The sequence below is a fragment of the Schistocerca nitens genome, chromosome 7 (genome assembly GCF_023898315.1).
Source record: "Schistocerca nitens isolate TAMUIC-IGC-003100 chromosome 7, iqSchNite1.1, whole genome shotgun sequence".
In the NCBI taxonomy this organism is placed as follows: Eukaryota; Metazoa; Arthropoda; class Insecta; order Orthoptera; family Acrididae; genus Schistocerca; species Schistocerca nitens.
Genome location: NC_064620.1, coordinates 605,000,509 through 605,019,278, shown reverse-complemented (window position 1 = coordinate 605,019,278; position 18,770 = coordinate 605,000,509). Strand labels below are relative to the sequence as shown.

The following is an 18,770-nucleotide window of genomic DNA, read 5'->3' as shown; positions in this document are numbered from 1 at the left end:
GTTTCCCCGTCTAGGGGTATTTCGCTGTCCCCAGGACATCTTTGTCTTGTGGTTTGCAGCAATTTAAAGAACATAACAAATTTATTATATACCGCGAGTCTAGTCTTTTGATATGAACGCTGCCACACGAACTCTATACTGCGGTCTTTTAAAACCTTACCAACGATGCCATAACTGTTTCAAGTTTACAAGGGAAGTTTGATGGAAAGAAAAGTGAATTTCAGGCTGGTTCACACGGCTCTGATGCCATTATCCCAGTTTGCGACTTATTTACCGACTCAGCCTCGTATTTTCATTTGTCAGAAAACATTCGTGTTGTAGCAGTATCAGCATATATGACGAGATTCCACTAGCTTTTCATGTTATTGCATTTCGCCTACTGAATTTCATTCGCTACGTTCGTTTCAGTGAATTCAACTCAACTGAAACTTTTATTTATAGCGTACGGCACGGTTGAACGGTTTTTCTGCAGTGTTGGTACTACCACATAACACATGGGCCAAACTTTCCGCGCGTGATGGGAACAGACATTGTTGAGACTCAAAGTGTGTGTCGGATCTGGAGGCGTGCTCAGTGAGCCTGAATTTTTAAACGGATTAGTTGTGGCTGTCTGCAGATCTGAGTTCTAATGAAGGTCGCTCGTGATAAGAATAGTTTGAAACCACGCAAATTAAATGTTTTACATGTACACGGGTAATTTCAATAGCTTTTGGGGTAGCCGTCCAGTGGTGCAGACAGGGATTCTGCTTGTACAGGAGGGTCACACTTTAAGAAATCGTGCATGACAATCGTGTTCCAGGCGCAGCACAGGTTGCTGCGAGGATCCCACGAGAAGGTATATCTAGCGTGCCAGGAAGAGCTGAAGAAGTTGACATGATGGTACCACACAAAAACTCACAAAAACTCCGAATCCTTTCGGCATTTCTACGTGTGTTGAGGTTTCCATCGGCGAGAGAGACAGCGGCTCTCCTATCCACAATTGCTAAGGTGATCGCCTCACAATGCCAATACCGGTGCCTTCAGAGATTAGTTAGAACTGCATTGGCCTGAGCCACGTACTTCCAGCTAGCGAGTATATGGGCTTACGACCCTCAACTGGGCTTGCCCAATCGCTGTCTTGTTCACTCTGTTGCTACATACCTATACTCTGTATAAAATCAATAATCCTCTGTATAATGTGAAAACACAAAAAATGTTCAAATTACTCTGAGCACTATTGGAACATCTGAGGTCATCAGTCCCCTAGAACTTAGAACTACTTAAACCTAACTAACCTAAGGACATCACACTCATCCATGCCCGAGCCAGGATTCGAACCTGCGACCGCAGTCGTCGCGCGGTTTGAGACTGAAGCGCCTAGAACCGCTCGACCACTCCGGCCGGCGTAAAAACACAATACATGAAAAACATGATGAATGGTCCAAATTTCAAGAACACACTTTTCGGAAAAAAAAGTCTAATTTCTTGGCCATCTAACACAGCAGAATGACCATCACGAGGAGGCTAATATTTTTAGAACTACTAACTGATGCAACTGTATACATTTATTGTTCTGCAAATGTTGTAACAAACAACAAGTTGTCTTCCGATCTATTTATGTGCAATATGTTACTTTTTACGTTGGGATTCAACTGCCTATTGTCACCCCGAGATTCGAGCCTAAGCTGAATTTTCTGAATTGAGTTTTGGTACTGTTTACTCAAGTTGCGACTCTTGTATAGTGGACAGCAGCTTCCGCAATCTGTGTCCTCGACCCGCCAGCATTATCTGCTAGCTTGTTTATACGTATACAGCGTGTAACAGATCATTACTCCACAATCTTCAAAGGATTCTTGAGACTATCTCGAGTTCGAGGTTTGGGACTGCAAGCCACGTCGGCAAACGTTATATAACGACGGTACAGAGCGAAATAATGTGGCGACCAACAGTCTGCCCTGCACCACCGCTTAGTCAGTGACCTTGAATTTGTACAGCGAAGGGCGCAGTGGGGCTGAGCACTTAGGACGTCAGGTGGGGTCGGACGAGTTGGAGCCTCTCACAACGCAGCAGAGAGCACTGAAGACAGCGTAACGGCGGAGATGCCAGCGCACGGGAGCACGTCAGCCGGCGGAGAGGCTGCCTGGTGGCACTCGCCAATCACTGCAACTGGGGCGCTCTCTTGTGCAACTGGACGACGTGGGTTTCCATCCTGAATTTGTTGCTCCGGGAATTCTCAACAGGTAGTCCAAATCTGTCGGCTTCTTTTTACTTCACTCCCTATATATTGAGCATTGATTGCATTAACACCTCTCCTTACAGCTCTACTTCAGTGTCTGTGAAGATTTCTCTCTATTAATGTTGCGGGCTATTACGACGAGACATAATAAATTTGTTTGGTAAGAATTCGCGCAGGACTTGTTCAGTGGGAATGGGGGTACCCTTTATGACTGACAACGAGTCACTGCGTGAACCTCACCTTCACAAAAGCTAGCCACCTGCCTTGAGGATATTCCTTGCAGATGTGGCTGAAATGCTGCATCTGCAAATGAAATTTCATTCGACGACAGCATATTCCTTTAACATGTGTGAGCTAAATCCCTGCAGTTGATTTGTGTGTTATATATTGACGACATAATGACTTTTACGTAGTTACGCCCAAGGCTATTTGGAGCTATGAAGGGCACTCCAATGTACGAAATCAGAGAGACAATGCAGAGAGCACGGAAAAGTAGTAGCGTTTGGGTTACCGGATCTAAATATTAACACTACAGCTCTGCTGATTACAGAGGCCCTGTGCAGCTGTCCCGGAGGGAGAATTAACTGGCAACTCCATCCACCGCCTAGACGCTACCAGTGGGTTTACACAGGTTAGAGTGCTACTGCAGCAGTCTCCACCAACAGAAGGGCGGAGTGCGGGACCAAGTGACGTGAAACACTGCTGTTGTTGTTGGCCCTAATCGGAGTGGCACTGACGTTTAGCTTTCATCTGAACGCTGTTGCTTCCAGACTTGGAGTTTGTTAATGTAAAATCCGGAAGCACCCCTACCTACCAAGGAGGAGGGGGGCAGGAATCTGGGTATCGTTCGCCAGAGGCGGCCTCGAGGTGCAGAACGACTCACCAGATTGGCCGAAGATTGTTATGAAGTGTCGATGGATTGTTGTGTCGACTACAAGAAGGGAGAAATGGTGCGCCGCCATGATTGTTTAAAAACCGACGTTTGTGTGTTCAGAGGGAAATCTCACTCTGGTCGCTGGGGCGCCGGCTCCGTGCCGCTCGTGGACAGCCTCGCTAAGCTCCGACATGTCTGTTTTCCTCACTCTGAGTGCAGCCCCTAAGTTTCTACTTGACGTGCTGTTCGTGTTCTAGTGTTCGCTACTTCTATTAGCACCCGCTCCCCTGGCTTCAGACACTGATTTCTGTTGCGTAAGCAATTGCCTCCTCCGCTTTTTCTAATGTTCAGAATCAGCCTTCAGTGTAGTAGCTAGTCTGATCACAAAGTGTTAATCAGACACCTGAATTCCGTCAGTCTCGTGCTGCAAGCATCCTGTCGGGTCCCAGAATGTTCGTCTCTCCTGGATGCCCTGTGACACAGTTTGGCGTTGATCCAAGCCATCATCCTGCCTTCACTGGGAATTTGTCTTTCTGCATTTGCTCCTCACCTCTTGGAAACTGCCTTCCTTCTATCCTGTGTCGCGACACACACACACACACACACACACACACACACACACACACACACACACACACACACAGACAGACACAGAGAGAGAGAGAGAGAGAGAGAGAGAGAGAGAGAGAGAGAGAGAGAGAACGGGTGCAGGTACTCACGCTGTAGAACCAGCCGAAGCGGTCGTAGGGGATGTCTATGCCGGCGAGCGCGGGCAGGCGGTCGGCCATGGTGATGAGCGGGCTCTCGTAGCCCTCGAAGAGCAACTGGCGCACCTGGTGCGTCACGTGCAGCTTCTGGCCCATCTGCCACAGCGCGATGTCCAGACCCTTCCGCATCACGAAGCTCCACTCGCGCGTCACGAACGACGCCGTCTGCCAACACACAAACAATATAGTTTCTGCACCACCACCACCACCACCACCACCACCACCACCACCACCACCACCACCGATGGTGTCCTTCCATTCAGTGTCACTAACTGAAGTACTGAGAACCATAAGGGCCCAAAACAAAGACACAAAGTTTAGAGAAAAATAAATGTTTGTGAAAATTATTTTTGTACACAAACTACCAGTCTAATACGTCCGAATTGTTTTTAAACCAAGTTCAAAAAATGGCTCTGAGCACTATGGGACTTATCTGAGATCATCAGTCCCCTACAACTTAGAACTACTTAACCCTTTCCACTCCAACGTCGAGTAGTTCTCGACAGCGCAAATTTTGTTTTGTGCTCCTATGCCGAGCATCATTCGACAAGATTGTTGGTAGCTCTAAAACGCTCCATTCTTGATTCTGACTGTACTAGGCATCCTTGCTACATAGTGCTGCCACGTAGGGGAACTGTTCGGATCTATCTATATTACACACACACTATATATATATATATATATATATATATATATATATATATATATATATATATATATATAGGAAAGTAGGTACTTTTTTGCGTAGCTCAGTTCGATGTATTTAAGAATTATTTCAATCATATACAATCTGCTGTCCAGAATTGGATGAACAGGGCGTTGCCATTGTGCCACACTCACAAACCAATAACTCTCGATTGAAAATAGATATCACTTTACGGTAAACGCTATACAAAACTTTGATATGTTAGTTACATTTCAAACTCAATAATGTAGGCCGTAAAGTAAACTAGTACCAACATGAGGACTTCACTGTAAGCACATGCAATGGTTTACTTTGTTTCAAAGCTGAACAATAAACTTAAGGAATTCTGAAAATATTGTCAGTTTATTATCAAGATAAGAGTTTCAGTTTTTCATATCGAGTAGTTTCCTTAAAGTCGGATGAGAATGTTTGTCATAGGCTGTCACTCTCGCGCTACTGTAAAATATCACACCATGAAAGGTTTTGGCTGTAACGCTTCTATAAATATAGTTAAATGGAAGAGCACTTTCTGTTTTAATGTACACCATAATCGTTGGTCGGCGGCCTCATTGTTTCCACAAAGAGATCCGCGCAACTCCATGTGGCGCCTTGCTTCCCAAGCAGTGGTGATTCAGACATGAGCTCGTGATGCCTTCTTATGTCTGCTTTACGAAGTGCAAAGCGTTAAACCTGACTAACCTAAGGACATCATACACATCCATGCCCGAGGCAGGACTCCAACCTGCGACTGTAGCGGTCGCGCGGTTCCAGACTTAAGCGCCTAGAACCGATCGGCCACACTGGCCGGCTTTTAAACCAAGTCTCATCATCCTTTATTACCTATGAAAAAAATAATGTATCTTCTACAAGTTTTGAAATATTAACTAGTATCTAACATAATATGTATTATTAATGCAAATTCACAAATATAGGCTAGGGACAGCAGTGTATTGACACTTCTAAAGTTCATAATTGCACTCACCCAGGCGAAGAAACATTTGCTACACGCTCAGTTTCAACGATGTGGAAGCCTTGTACTCCGTTGCAAAGGTTACCAGCATAGCATTCTATTGCGGGGAATAATTATGATGTTTGGTTTGTGGGGGCACTCAACTCTGCCGTCATCGGCGGCCGCACGAAGTCTCAGTATCTTTCACACTCCAATTTTTTTACATAGTCCAATCTAGCCACTGTCACGAATGATGACGATGATGATACAAACGCCCAGTCCCGGGCAGAGAAAATCCCCAACCCGGCCTGGAATCGAACCCGGGACCCCGTGATCCAGCGGCAGCAACGTTACCCACTAGGCCACGAGCTGCGGACTTTTATGGGGAACAGAAAAGCATTTGCTCGTAACTGAACATCAGCGTGCCTCACAAAAACACTATTCTGTATGTGATGTCAGCACAAAAATTGTACTGTCCATTTTCCTTCATTCAGCTTTTTCAGCAAACGTATACCTGAACACGAGTGACAGCGAAGTGGAACAATGCGCATGCTAGGGGGCTTTGTTGTAAGACCTTCGTGAATGCAATCGTAATAAATCGTATCGGAGACCGAACGAAGTGCCGCAGTGGTCTGCACACTGAGTTCGGTTCAAATCAGCGTCCGACCATCTACATTTGGGTTTTCCATGTTTTCCCCAACGCGCACCACAAAAATGTCGCGATCATTCCTTTGAATGAGCACAGTCGATTGTCAGTAGATTTACGTCCCCGTCCTCTAAAAAAATCCGAGCTTTTACTCTTCTCTAACGACGAGCCGTTAAACCGTATTTTTCTTTTTCTCGTATTTAGGAAATTATTTGGTTCTAGACTACGTTTGTTGTCCTCTACTCGTGCCTTTCATTTGTACTGGTACGAGTCGAATAGCCGGTATTTGTGTAAGTTCCTTCGATAGTGAAACGTGTTCGCAGACCAAAGATGACTACGTAACCTACCTAGTATCGCATAGCTGCGGACAGGATAAGATAGAGAGGATGGACAGACCGAGGAGTGGAGGTAAAGGACAGTGGAAGGGGTGGAGTGGGGAGGGTGGGGTGATGCATTAGTCAGGTGGAAAAGGGAGATGGGGAGGCGGACATGGAAAGAGAGGCGAAGGAGGATATGGTCAGAAGGATGGTGGAGGAAAATATGCTCAGAGGGAGGGGGTGGTGGAAATGAACGAAAGGGGGAGGAGGAGGAAATAGAAGTGGAAAGAATATGTCGACATAGAAAGGAGGAGGAGGTGTGTTCAACACACATGTCTAACGTATACACGAGCAAAGAAGCGGGAAAAAAGGCTAGTTATATGATGATTTTGGAAGTGCCGTAGCATCACAATTTCTGCACCGCTTAACGCAACCACTTTTCATTTATGTCCTGCTGTAACCTTTAAATGTTTCACAGCTTATAATTGGCACCTGCCATGTTTAGGTACCTAGATCTTATTACTTGGCTAAATTGGTGTTTCAAGAATCTAAATGCCCCTTTGTAACTGTGTTTCTTCCTCTCTGTTATAGGTTTGCGTTATTTGTAATCCTGCTTAATTGTTGTTAGTATTCCGAAGGGTCCAGGGAGTGGTTAGTCAACACCAGTGAACCAGAAGTGTCAGTAACAGTACTGGAGTTCTGTAATTCAGTTCGTAAATGCCTTTAATTGCTCATTAATACCGTAGATATTAATTTAATGAATGTCATTTTACGATTAACTGCTGAGATTCGTTTTTCGAGAAACATTTGACAGAAGCATAAGCTAACGAAACTTAGTCCTAATAACCTGGTTAAAGTCATATCTGGTACCTTGCCACTTAACTGCCTACTGCCAATACACTTAGTTCATGGGTGCAGGAGGAACTATCGTCTTCCTCCACCCCCAACATAATAACGATCGTAGTGTCAAGCGTACTATTGCTTTGGAAATCCCATCACCCGTATACAGAGAAATCCCTCCGGGACTCAGAATCTGTAACACGGAATACCCCTACCGAGTACGTTAGCCCTGCTGGACCGCTGGGTGAGCTGACCAGGCGGTAGAGGTCAAATTACCAGAGCGATGATGTTCAGCGTGGTGACCTCGTCGTCGAGGGTTCCGTTGGAGTAGTCCGGGTCGAAGAACCAGCGCCGGATCTGCCGGTAGCTCACCGTGCCATTGTCGTGCCACGTGATGTTTATCTTCTCGTGCACCTCACTGCAACAGAGACGCAACTGCTAATTACGCTGACAGCATGTATATGCTGAACTATATGTTATTACAACAGCACATTTTTCAGCAATTTTTTGTCGCAATTTATCAAACACCGAGCAGCAGTACAGAGAGATTTATATTAAATGTATGTTGCTTTCAGTGGTAATACTATTTGCTTCCCGGATTTAATAGGAAAAATAGCAGTTATGTAGCTCTCGTGTACGCAATAACCCCGGTGAGTGCTTTCATCAGAACATGATGTCCAGACATATTTACATGTACATATTTAAGAGAAGTACTGAATTCGGTATTATGAATTGCATTTACAAATGTACATTTAGAAAGGAAATACATATAGCGACACCGCCGACATTCAAAAGCAAACAAACTTTGTAGTGTGGTGTTGATGTATAAAGGCGATACAGCAGGTATTTTTGAAGAGCAATGAAGCACCAATGGATTGACTCGGCAGCCGTCGGGATATGCTCACGGAATACTTCAAAGTATGAGACATTAAAAAAAAAGGTTCAAATGGCTCTGAGCACTATGGGACCCAACTTCTGAGGTCATTAGTCCCCCTAGCACTTAGAACTAGTTAAACCTAACTAACCTAAGGACATCACACACATCCATGCCCGAGGCAGGATTCGAACCTGCGACCGTAGCGGTCTCGCGGTTCCAGACTGCAGCGCCTAGAACCGCACGGCCACTTCTGCCGGCAGAGACATTAAGATCACGATGTATAGTACTTCACGGTTTGCACAACAGACAGCTGTAACGTTGAGTGTTCGTTTAACCCCTCCTCTTAGTTTCTTTAGCAGCACTTTTACCCTCTTTTCTGTTTACTGTAGTAATCTTCCCCATTGGTTGACTTCTCTTAAGACTTGCAAGTTAATTTTCTTTCCCCTCAGCTACTTCTTGATATTTTCCGCCATATCCAAATTTCGGAAGCTTAGATTCCTTTCGCATTTCACCCAGAGTCCAACTTTCACTTCCATTGAGCTGTGTGTTACATATTATATGGTTGCAGCTCAAAATGTTTTTCTTAGTCGTAAATTCCTGTTTTGGAATGCAATTATTCACTTCCATTAAGCGTCTATTGCCCTCTGTGGTTATACCACCGAGATAAAGTTGTTTCATCCGATGAGCTATGACGTCATTAGTTGTTATACTGATTTTGATTTCTTTCATTTTTTCCTGTAGCCCCATTACTTTCGTTTTCCGTTTGTTCACTTTCAATTTTGGTTAATTTAAGGGTAACCGATACGACCTGCTGAATTCTATTCATTTCTTTCTGCGAGTCTGTAAATCTAATAAATGCATTCTTTCCCCATTCATTTTTATTCCGTTTCTCCTTTCCTTCATGATCTGAATAGCGTTCTCAGGACATAGGACATCCCTGTCTAGCTCTTTTATAATCCTGTCCTCTTCCTCTACCCCTGTTTTCTGCTGCTGTTCTGATACAGCTGATTGTTCATTATTCTACATTTCCAGTCCAGTCCTTTCTGTTCATAGTTCTAAATAGTAGTCTCAATTCACATTTCAAACACTCCTCTAATTCAATGAAGGTCTCGTGACTCCATATATTCGTATCCATCCTTCTCTCCAAGGCAAACACAACTCCTCTTGTTCCTTTGCCTCCTCTAACTCCAAATTGGTCTTCTCCAGTATAAAACCGGCGCAGCACGAAGGAGCTATGATGCACACGGTATTCATACAGGTATCGGTGTTACGTCGATACCAGGGCACAAAGCTTTTGCTAATTTCATTCTGTGTACTCATTTGAACAGTAATTATGCCTCAGACAGGCGCATGAACAATATAAGCACATGCCAGCATTTGAGAGAAGACTTACAGTTGGGTTCAAAGAAGCCGGTTGGAGTAATCGGCATATCGCTCGAGATTACAGTACGAGCAATAGCACTATTCGACGATGTCGGCGGGAATGGGTAAACCATGGCGAAACGCAGCCACAGGAAGAAAGTGGTGGTTCCAGAGGGACGACAGTACTTGAGCAATAGCCAGAGGGGCACTCAAAGCTCCAGATTCATTATTATCACCACAATCCGACGTGCAACTGGTGCTTCAGTGACCACAAGGACCACTAATAGGCGGCTCACCGGAGGGGGTCTGAGTCCACGGCGGCCCTACAGCCGACTGCCATTGACCTCTGTACACCAACGACGCCGTTTGCAGTGGTGTCTGGAAGATGCGGCCTGGAATCTCATTGACTGGAGTCCAGTTGTCTTCAGTGATTAGTCCCACTTCGAATAGGCCAGGGAAGACTTGTCTGGCGATGCCCCGGACAGTGGTGGAATACCAAGCTGACTGTCGCCAGTCATACAGTCAGACAACCGAGAGTGATGGCGTGAGGTGTAACTTGTTTTCATAACAGAACCGCTTTGGTATTCTTGCGTGGCTTCCTTAAAGCACAGCCTTACTGCGACAGTGTTATGTGCATCTTTCTGTTGCATTTCACGCAAGCCATCCTGGGCTTACATTTCAGCAAGATAAAGCCAGCCCGCACACGGCGACAATTTCTAGTGCTTCTCTTGGTGCTTTCCAAACTCTACCTTGACCAGCATTGTCTTCAGATCTCTCTAACTTAGAACGTTTGGAACATTATGGTAAGTGCTCTCCAGCCAACTCTGGATTCTGACGATCTAACGCGCTAACTGGACATAATGCGTTACGATATCCCTCAGAAGAACGTACAACAACTATGAGTTAGGGTCAAGCGGAGTAACTGTCGCATAGCGGCCGGAGCTGGGCAAACGCGTTATTGACTTATTCACTTTGTGAAGCTGTTTGTCTTGAATAAATCATCCATTTCTGTGAAATTTTGATGATTTGTTTGTCTATGCATGGACATCATATCTACCGATTTCCGTCCTATTCGGATGTTTCCTTCGTAGTGCGTCGCGTTTGTAGCCTTGGTGTGTACTTATTTACCTCCCATTTTATCCTGCTCTTAAGGATATTAATAAACAGCTGTGCAGACAATCGATCCGAGTGTGCAGATAAACATTTCCGTCTAAATCTGTGGAGCCTACTCGCGCAATTTGTCTCGGGCGCCGAATATCGCCGAGGCTGCGCGGGTTCTGGCCGCGGCTACACCGCAGCTCCCAGGCACGGACGAGGTGAGCGTGCCAAGAGGACACGACGCGACACGACGCGACACCCGGCCACTGTGGCGACACCAAAACACACTTTCCGACGCAGTCGTTCTGTTTCATTATGTTTCCCACGAATGTTTTACACAAGCTATGGAATTACAAGAAATAAATCTGAGTACAAATAAATGTCAAAACAGCGCTCAATGGTTTTCTTTTAAGTTCGGTTTGGAACGTGTATACCATTTAATATCATGACCAAGAGACGAAATAATTCCATAGACATTTCTCAACCGAAAGAGTTTCCACAGAGAAATAAGTTGGTGATTTATGCTGTTTGACACTTTATTCAATAACGTAACTATTTCCGTGAAATGGTTTCGTCTCTGCTGAGATGACGTTGAATTTGGGCCTAGACAGTTTCAATAACGGTCAAGAGAGAAGTTCCATCATCGTAATTTGCATCCAATATAGACGACGGAAGCAGACGTACAGTTCCTGATTACCCACGCCGCGCGCCAATATCTTTGATTAAATTCCGAACGTCTTCCCTGCGTCTTCTAGCAAAGGGCCTAAGAAATTACTGAAGCTGGTCTGCCCGTCGGATACCAACGCAGGGTCAGGAATTTTCCCGCCTCTTTCCTAGAAGTGTAGGCTGCATGATGTACCAAATTCAGTTTCCTCTTCCTTCCTTTCTATACCCATCCATTAAAAATACCAACACATTTGAGCATCACATAAGGTACCACTTTACAATTGTATCGAAGTTGTTTTAATGGTTAAACATCGTAGACGCCTTATTAAGACATACCTAACTTACTTGCTGCCGATTATCGTCTTGAGAGTGTAACGATGTGCAACTCTAAATATCCGTACACATTCCTCTACATTTGTATGTACATACAACTGTGTGGCGCGTGGCGGACTAGTTCTAGTCCTTTTTCTTTCTGTCCCACTCGCGAACAGAGCGAGGGAAAAACGACTATCTACATACCTCAGTATGAGCCTTAGTCTCTCTAATCCTGTCACCAGGGGTCCTTACCTGATACGTACTTTGGCGGCAGTAGAATCGTCTGCAGTCAGTCTCAAATGCCTAGTGTCTCAATTTTCTCAACAGTGCTTCTCGAAAAGAGCGTTGCCTTCCCTTCAGGAATTCCCATTAGAGTTCTTCACGCGTACACGTAATATTTTACTGTTATTCGAATACATCGCTCGCCTCTCGACTGCTTCGATGCCTTCCTTTAATGCGACCTGGTGGCGACCCCCAACCCCGACTACAGTCAACAGAGTGGGTCGCATTAGTGTCCTCCATGCCGTCTCCTTTACAGATGAACCGCACTTTCCTAACGTTCTCCCCATAAGCAGAAGTCGACTATTCGCCTTGTCTCCTACAGACCGTATATGTCAGTTCAGTTCCATACTGCTTTGTAACGCTACACCCAGATATTCTACATCTACATATGGCGGAGGGTACATTTAAGATGGTTGTTTAACACTGCCATTTAGAGAACATTTTTCCACACAAGAGATGCATCACGAATCCCACCACTTGCGTCGCTTGAACCTTAAACTCGTCCTGCAGCTGAATGGTGTAGTGATGCAAAACTTATTCAGCATCAGCAATAACTTTGCTTCCTACACGATCGATCAAACGTGACGATACAGCCACTCCAATAATTTTAAAGTTTTAGTATTTGTTTAATGTAAAGCTACAAATTGTTTCTATAAAACGTTTTCGGTCAACTTCACCCGTCAAATTCGGATAATATTCCACCCTGTCGATGACTGCTTCCATCGTTGTCAGACTTTACGATCATGGCGGTGAACATCGAAAACTTGGGGTATATCCGAATTTGACGCGGCAACTTTACAGAACTTTTCATTAAAGAGGTCCGTTGCCAAAGACTTCCTAGCCGTACAAAGTGCGTGTGTGGTCGTTCTCTCTCTCTCTCTCTCTCTCTCTCTCTCTCTCTCTGGATGTATGTCGCGAAGGCTGATCTTCGCGCCACGTTGCTGTGTTCCGTACTCACTGCGTTGATGGGTATCCACTGCAATAAGCTCTGCCACGTTTCCTGCATTGTTTATGATTGAAGAATGTAAGTAACTGAATCGTGGGGAATGTAATAAAAGCTTTAATGTAGTCTCATCCTGCTTTTGGCAGTGCTACAGTCAACTTATGTTTATTCAAATTAGCTAAAAATTTTTAAGAAATGCCATATTCTTGTAAATTCTGGTGGTAAACGACCCAGTTGACATGAATGTGAAAATTATTTACAAACTCCGAGTTATTCATTTTATTTGATGCGTCTGAGAAAATTATTTTCAAGTGCACATATTATGGAAGTGTTAATTAACATTATTTATATTCGTCACGATGAGAAGAAGAAAAACTTAATGCATCACATACACGTATATCGTCCTAGTAGTGTTCCAAGGAGTTCGACATCAGCGCCATGTACATACATATATGGACAAGGGAAAACTGTGTTATACTAAGAACTCATTCCTCCAATGATCAGTAACAGAAATAAAACAGCAGAAATCGCCCGTAGTGTCTTTCATAAACAAAAAATCTCACCGTTGGTGAAATGGGTAATTTAACGATTCTCATTTATGGCGGTGAGACATGTAAAAACCACCCGATAACTCTGTGTTGCTCCATGAGTTAGAGAGATACACATGTTTGGAATTAGAAGTGATAAAGAAATTGAAAAGGAAACACGCTTAAAGGAAAGAAGTAATTATGACCACGCTGAAAACGAAATGGTGATACACGGGATATGTATTTGTAGCCACGTGAATAGATAAAAGACAAAAAAATTTCTTTGCCGGATTCCAGCAGATGAGGAAAGCCCGAGGTTATGGACGACATAGTGGGGTAGGAGAACGTCGTTGGAAACGTGGAGGGGCAGCGTAGATGGGCAACGCTGAAGAAGACATTGCATGGAAAACTCTAGGACGACTCTTATTTAAGAGTGAGAGACAAATAGCTGATAATCATCATGATGATAAAGACGGAAATTACAATGAAAACAACGATGACATACGTTGACAATGATATTTATTGAATACAAAACTTTCAATTGCTGTAATGAATGTCAGCAGATAGGAATAATTCTGAACGTGATGTTAGATGGTGCACTGTCACTGTGCCAAGTGTGCCCGGTAAGCAAAGTAATCTCTCCAGCAAGCACGGCAGCCTTCATTAATTTGTCGCACTAACGTAATTTTCGGATGAAGGCTGAATGGCTTTTCCGTATGGACAAGCACAGCTTCTCACCGTTCCAGTCTAGGGCAAGCTGCATGTTCAGGTATTACTATGTAGATGCAGACGAAACCTTCTGCATGGCTCCATTAGCCGTTTAATGGTACCACCTCGAGTAGCTAACGTGTCTGCGAAGCCGTCAGGCATGTGATTTGCGGGCTGGTTTTGGAGGCCAGATTACGAAGAGGTATGAGAACGACTTTTTTAAACACTAACTGCAGCACTACCTGGCGCCGACTGCTGCTACGTGCCAGTAACTTACTGCAGAGGTTCTGTGAGGCGCGTGGGCACAGCAGCGCTCGCAAGGAGTTAATTTTAAGTATTTGTGCCAGAGTATTAGCAATTGTAAATACAGAAGCCTCAGTGACAAAACTAAGTTACTGGGGATTAATCATGTTAGGCCGCACTTGCTGTGGGAAGATGAATTCCACGCTTTTGTGGCCCAATTCAACGTAGTAAGTCCACAAATTGACTTCATCTAATTAGCAGTATTAATCGCTCAGGCTGATAATGACGGTTCAAAGGTCGAAACGCGTCGCGGATGCGCACGTCAGACCAAGCGCTCACTTCTTTGTGGAAGGTTGGGATGAGCAGCAGCTGCCGTCTGTTCCAGAGGCAGCCCGACTTTCGCGACCGACGGAAGTGGCACAGTGGTAAACTTCCTTCACACCCCCGTCTGTGCAAAAGCTTTCGAGTCTGGGTTATAAAGACTGGAGGAACATTATCATGGTAGTTTTAATGCATCGGGTGTTCTACACGGTCTTCCCCCTCGCCACTTGAGTACAACACCGCACTGAACGTTTATACAACCAACTGAAACTGCTAGAAAAATCATTTTGTGGTGATTTAATTGAATCAACGGTGGTTCTTGGTGATACAGTGAAAATTAACTTTTCCATGTTTTACAAATTTTATTATGGTTACTGGACTACCAAGGTTTCTGGTTATAGGCCTGCTGTCAAGTACATTACTGGTCGAATGTTCACGTGCTACTGTCGTAAGCATCTACGGAAAGTGTTGAGGAGGACAGTGAAATTACCACTAGGCGCTAAATGGTTGGACATCCACGACTACTCACAGAACGCGTGATTCGTAGGTTTGTCTGCTCTGTAAAGTAGGATAGACGGTGACCTGTGGCATCTCTACCAAAGGAGAACAATGCTGGAGCAGGCACAAGTGTTTTGGAGGACACCGTTTATCATACATTGTTGAACATTGACCTCCACTGCAGAACACCCCTACGTGTTCACATGTTGTCCCAATTACGACAGCAGTGGTCACGGGACCATCAGGATTCGACCGTCGATCAATGGAAACGATCGGCTCTTCGGGTGAATCACATTTTCGCTATACTAGGTCGATGGTCGTCTCAACAAATGCAGTCATCGAGATGGACGGCTGCTCGAAACGTGCAGCGCGCCACGGACGCAGTCTGGTGGGAACTGTATTATGCTATGGGAGACATTTTCCGTACTTCCACGGGACCTATTGTAGTAATCAAAGACACGCTGGCAGCTGCTAACCGCCTGCATCCCTTCATGCTCGACGTCTTCCCCGGTGGCGGTGTCTTCTTCCAGGAGTATTATTGTCCGTGTCTCTGAGGCAGAACCATGCTGCAGTGGTTTGAGCAGCACTACAGTGAACCCACGTTGACGTTCGGCGACAAAATTCGCCTAATATAAATGCTACGAAACCCATCTGGGTCGCTATCTGACGCCATCACCGCGTACGAAAATCAGCGGCCCGTTATTTACGGCGATTGTGTAACCTGTGCGAAGACACGTCACATACCTCCACAAACCTCCTAACAAATTGTCGGGTGCCTGGTAAACAGAATCAGTGACGTACTTCCGCTATTAAGCAGGGGGGTCATAATGTTGGCTCATCGGTGCATAGGATACATAATTAAGTTTGCAAGGAACCCGAGAGCGGCAGTCCTACTCGGAGTGGTCTGGTTCTTTCAAACACACGGCGACTGTCTGTCGTTTGAGAGCAACTAGCAGTTTTAATTAAGTTAGATACAGCTACCAGATCCGCTATTTTGATCTAATTCTCTTTAGGTTGGCACTACGGCTTCTGGGTGCTCACCAGGAGCTAGATGTCAACGTTGTGTTCCTATGTGGTAGGTTGACGGGTTCTCATAGTCAGTGCGCTCTGCACCATAGAAGAGAAGCGTACCGCAATCAGTTTTGTGGTCTGAGCGAGTACCGGGAACGGCAACTCACAGAAGAATTTCGGTACAATACGGGAGCAATGTTTTGTCAGAGAGAAGTATTCACCAGAGGACTGAATAGTTTGAAAGCGGTGCAACTAGCGTCAAGGATGAGGAAAGAGCGAGGCGCCCAGCTGCAACCACAAATGGTGCCGATACTGAGCGAGGCCATTCCTAGATTGTGAGTACCAGACGATGTGGCAAACCATGGGCGGATTAGTGAAGGTTCTGCAAACAAAATAATGCCTAACCGACTTAACTTTCACGAATTCTGTGCGAGATGCGTTCCGAAACAAAACTAGATCGTCATGCTAACGAAGATGAAATGTTTCTGCAACGAATGATCACTGGAGATTAAACATGGAATCGTTACTTCGAGCCAGAGAGCAAACGCCAAAGCGTGTAATGGAAGCACTCTTATCTCCCGTCAAAAAGAAATTCAAGAGTCAATGTTCAGCAGAAACGTGACGCTCACAGTTTTTCGGACTCTGAAGGGCAGTCCTAAAACATTACCACGAAAAGGGGTCAACACTAAATAGAGACGGTTCGGTTACATGCAATTCGATGTAAACTCAGAGGTCGATTCCCGGAAGGCCTTATTTTGTTGCAATACAATGCTCGTCCACATACCGTCGTCCACAGCGCTCGAACTCTTCAGACTCCGCGTTTCGATGTGTTTGAGCACACTGCATACAAACCCCAATCCCGTCCCGTAAATTACGGTCTGTTTCGTCCTTCTAATTTGCTTTAGAACTTCGTCGACCTGAGCTCCCATCTGCAGGCGAACTTTGGTTTTTTAAAAGTTGCTAAAATATTCCGTGTGCGCTGTCAAAGTAATACAAGGTAATGAAGTATAGAGGAAACTGTGTACGATTCCTCCTCAAGCCTTTAGCAGACTAATGTAGTCAGGAGAAAAACGATGCACTGGGAAAAGGCATAAGGAAACACTACGTCGCGCACACAACAGACAGCTGTATAACTGAGAAACAGCGTTTTTAGGGGAGCTTCCTCTATTATCCAAAGGATAGTGCCTGGCAGCGGGTCAGGGAACTAAACGCGCTTTGGGTACGAGCGAGTTTTCCGCTGTGCATGCGCCCCGCGTTGACACTGAACTGCCGTAATTACGAGCTCGGCTAGAGTGCCGCTCGGCCTGCCTGCGGTTTTTTCCCGGAGTCAACAACACGCCCGCCGTGGCAGCGGCACCACGGTTTTCATTCCAGCAAACAGCGCTCCCTCCCCCTCTCCCCCCCGCCCCACACACACACCAGTACCTCCGCCGTATTAGGAGAAAAAATCCAAGTAACAGTTAATACGTCACACAAATTATTTTCATACCACAGTAAGCGCCCTTGACGTCAAACGAGCTGACATAGCGGTTTCCTATCCTTGCTGGTAGCTTAGCACACCGTTGTTTGGCTAATGGGTAACGCAACTGAGTTAAGACCGTATCCAGTATCCGAGGAAAAGAGAGGGGGCAAGGGAGGGGCGGGGAGGTGAAGGACGGGACAAGTACTGTCTCTCGCCCTCCCCTTTCCTCTTCCAGTCGCCAGTGGTACGCTGCCACAATGATTGTTGAAAAGCTTCCGGGAGGGCTCCAATTTTCCCTTCGTGGTCTTTTCGGGTGGTGGGCATAGGAGGAAGCAATAAATTGGTTGAGTCTTCTAGGAACATACGGATCTCTTGTAGAGCAGGTCCCAGGCCGACGAGCAGTATTCAGACACTCCCCTTGTGGCTGGCCTACACTTGCAGTGAATCTGTGTCTGGCATCTGCCTCGCATTCGATTTCTTTTATGTGGTCGTGCACTTTAAATCGCTTTGTACGAGCACTCCCACATGTGTAATAGCAGGTAATTGCTGCCCTGTGAATGCAAATATGTGACAACAGTACTACAAAACAGTCTGTGCCGACATGGGAGAGCAGCACCGTCAAAAGCAAGCATAACGAGGTGGTTCAGAAACAAAGAAGGGAGAAACAGTGTCTAAAACCTTCCTGGAAGTGGACATCTCCATTCGCATTCAGTAGACATGATTGAAAACCTCCCGCTACGACAGACGGAAGAGCTGTAGCCGTCCATCATCTTACAGCGTGGTGGCTACATCTCCCCACGCGCGTTGGACGCGCTGCACGACGTTTCCTGAGAGTTGCACGGTTCGGGAAGATCCCATCGCATGACCCCCGCGCTCCCCCACTGTCACATAGCAAGACTTATTTTTGTGGCGTTACGTCAAGGATCGCGAGTGCACAACACCAATAGATGACATGTTTTCATCGAGTCGTGCAGGAAGGGTAGGAAACAGAACTACTGATGCTGCAATTCTGGCATGTACATAGGAAGAATATGAACGCAGACTGACAAAAGTCATGTCGTACCTCCTAAAATGATGTCGCACCTTCTTTTGCCCTGAGCATTGAAGCAGTTCAGCGTGACATGCACTCAAGTTATTCGAAGTACCCTTCAGAAATACTGAGCT

General features: G+C 45.4%; 1 protein-coding gene across 6 annotated transcripts in view; it reads right to left on the bottom strand.

Moving 5' to 3' along the window:
• Nucleotides 1-18,770, bottom strand: part of LOC126195414 (protein croquemort-like) — a 1,080,874-nt gene that overhangs the window by 125,150 nt on the left and 936,954 nt on the right. For all 6 annotated transcript variants that reach the window (XM_049934014.1, XM_049934015.1, XM_049934016.1 and 3 more), the window contains 2 exons: nt 7,570-7,711; nt 3,809-4,021 (listed from right to left, as the gene is read on the bottom strand). In XM_049934014.1, the coding sequence (XP_049789971.1) occupies nt 3,809-4,021; nt 7,570-7,711 (355 nt within the window). The remainder of the gene's footprint in view (nt 1-3,808; nt 4,022-7,569; nt 7,712-18,770) is intronic.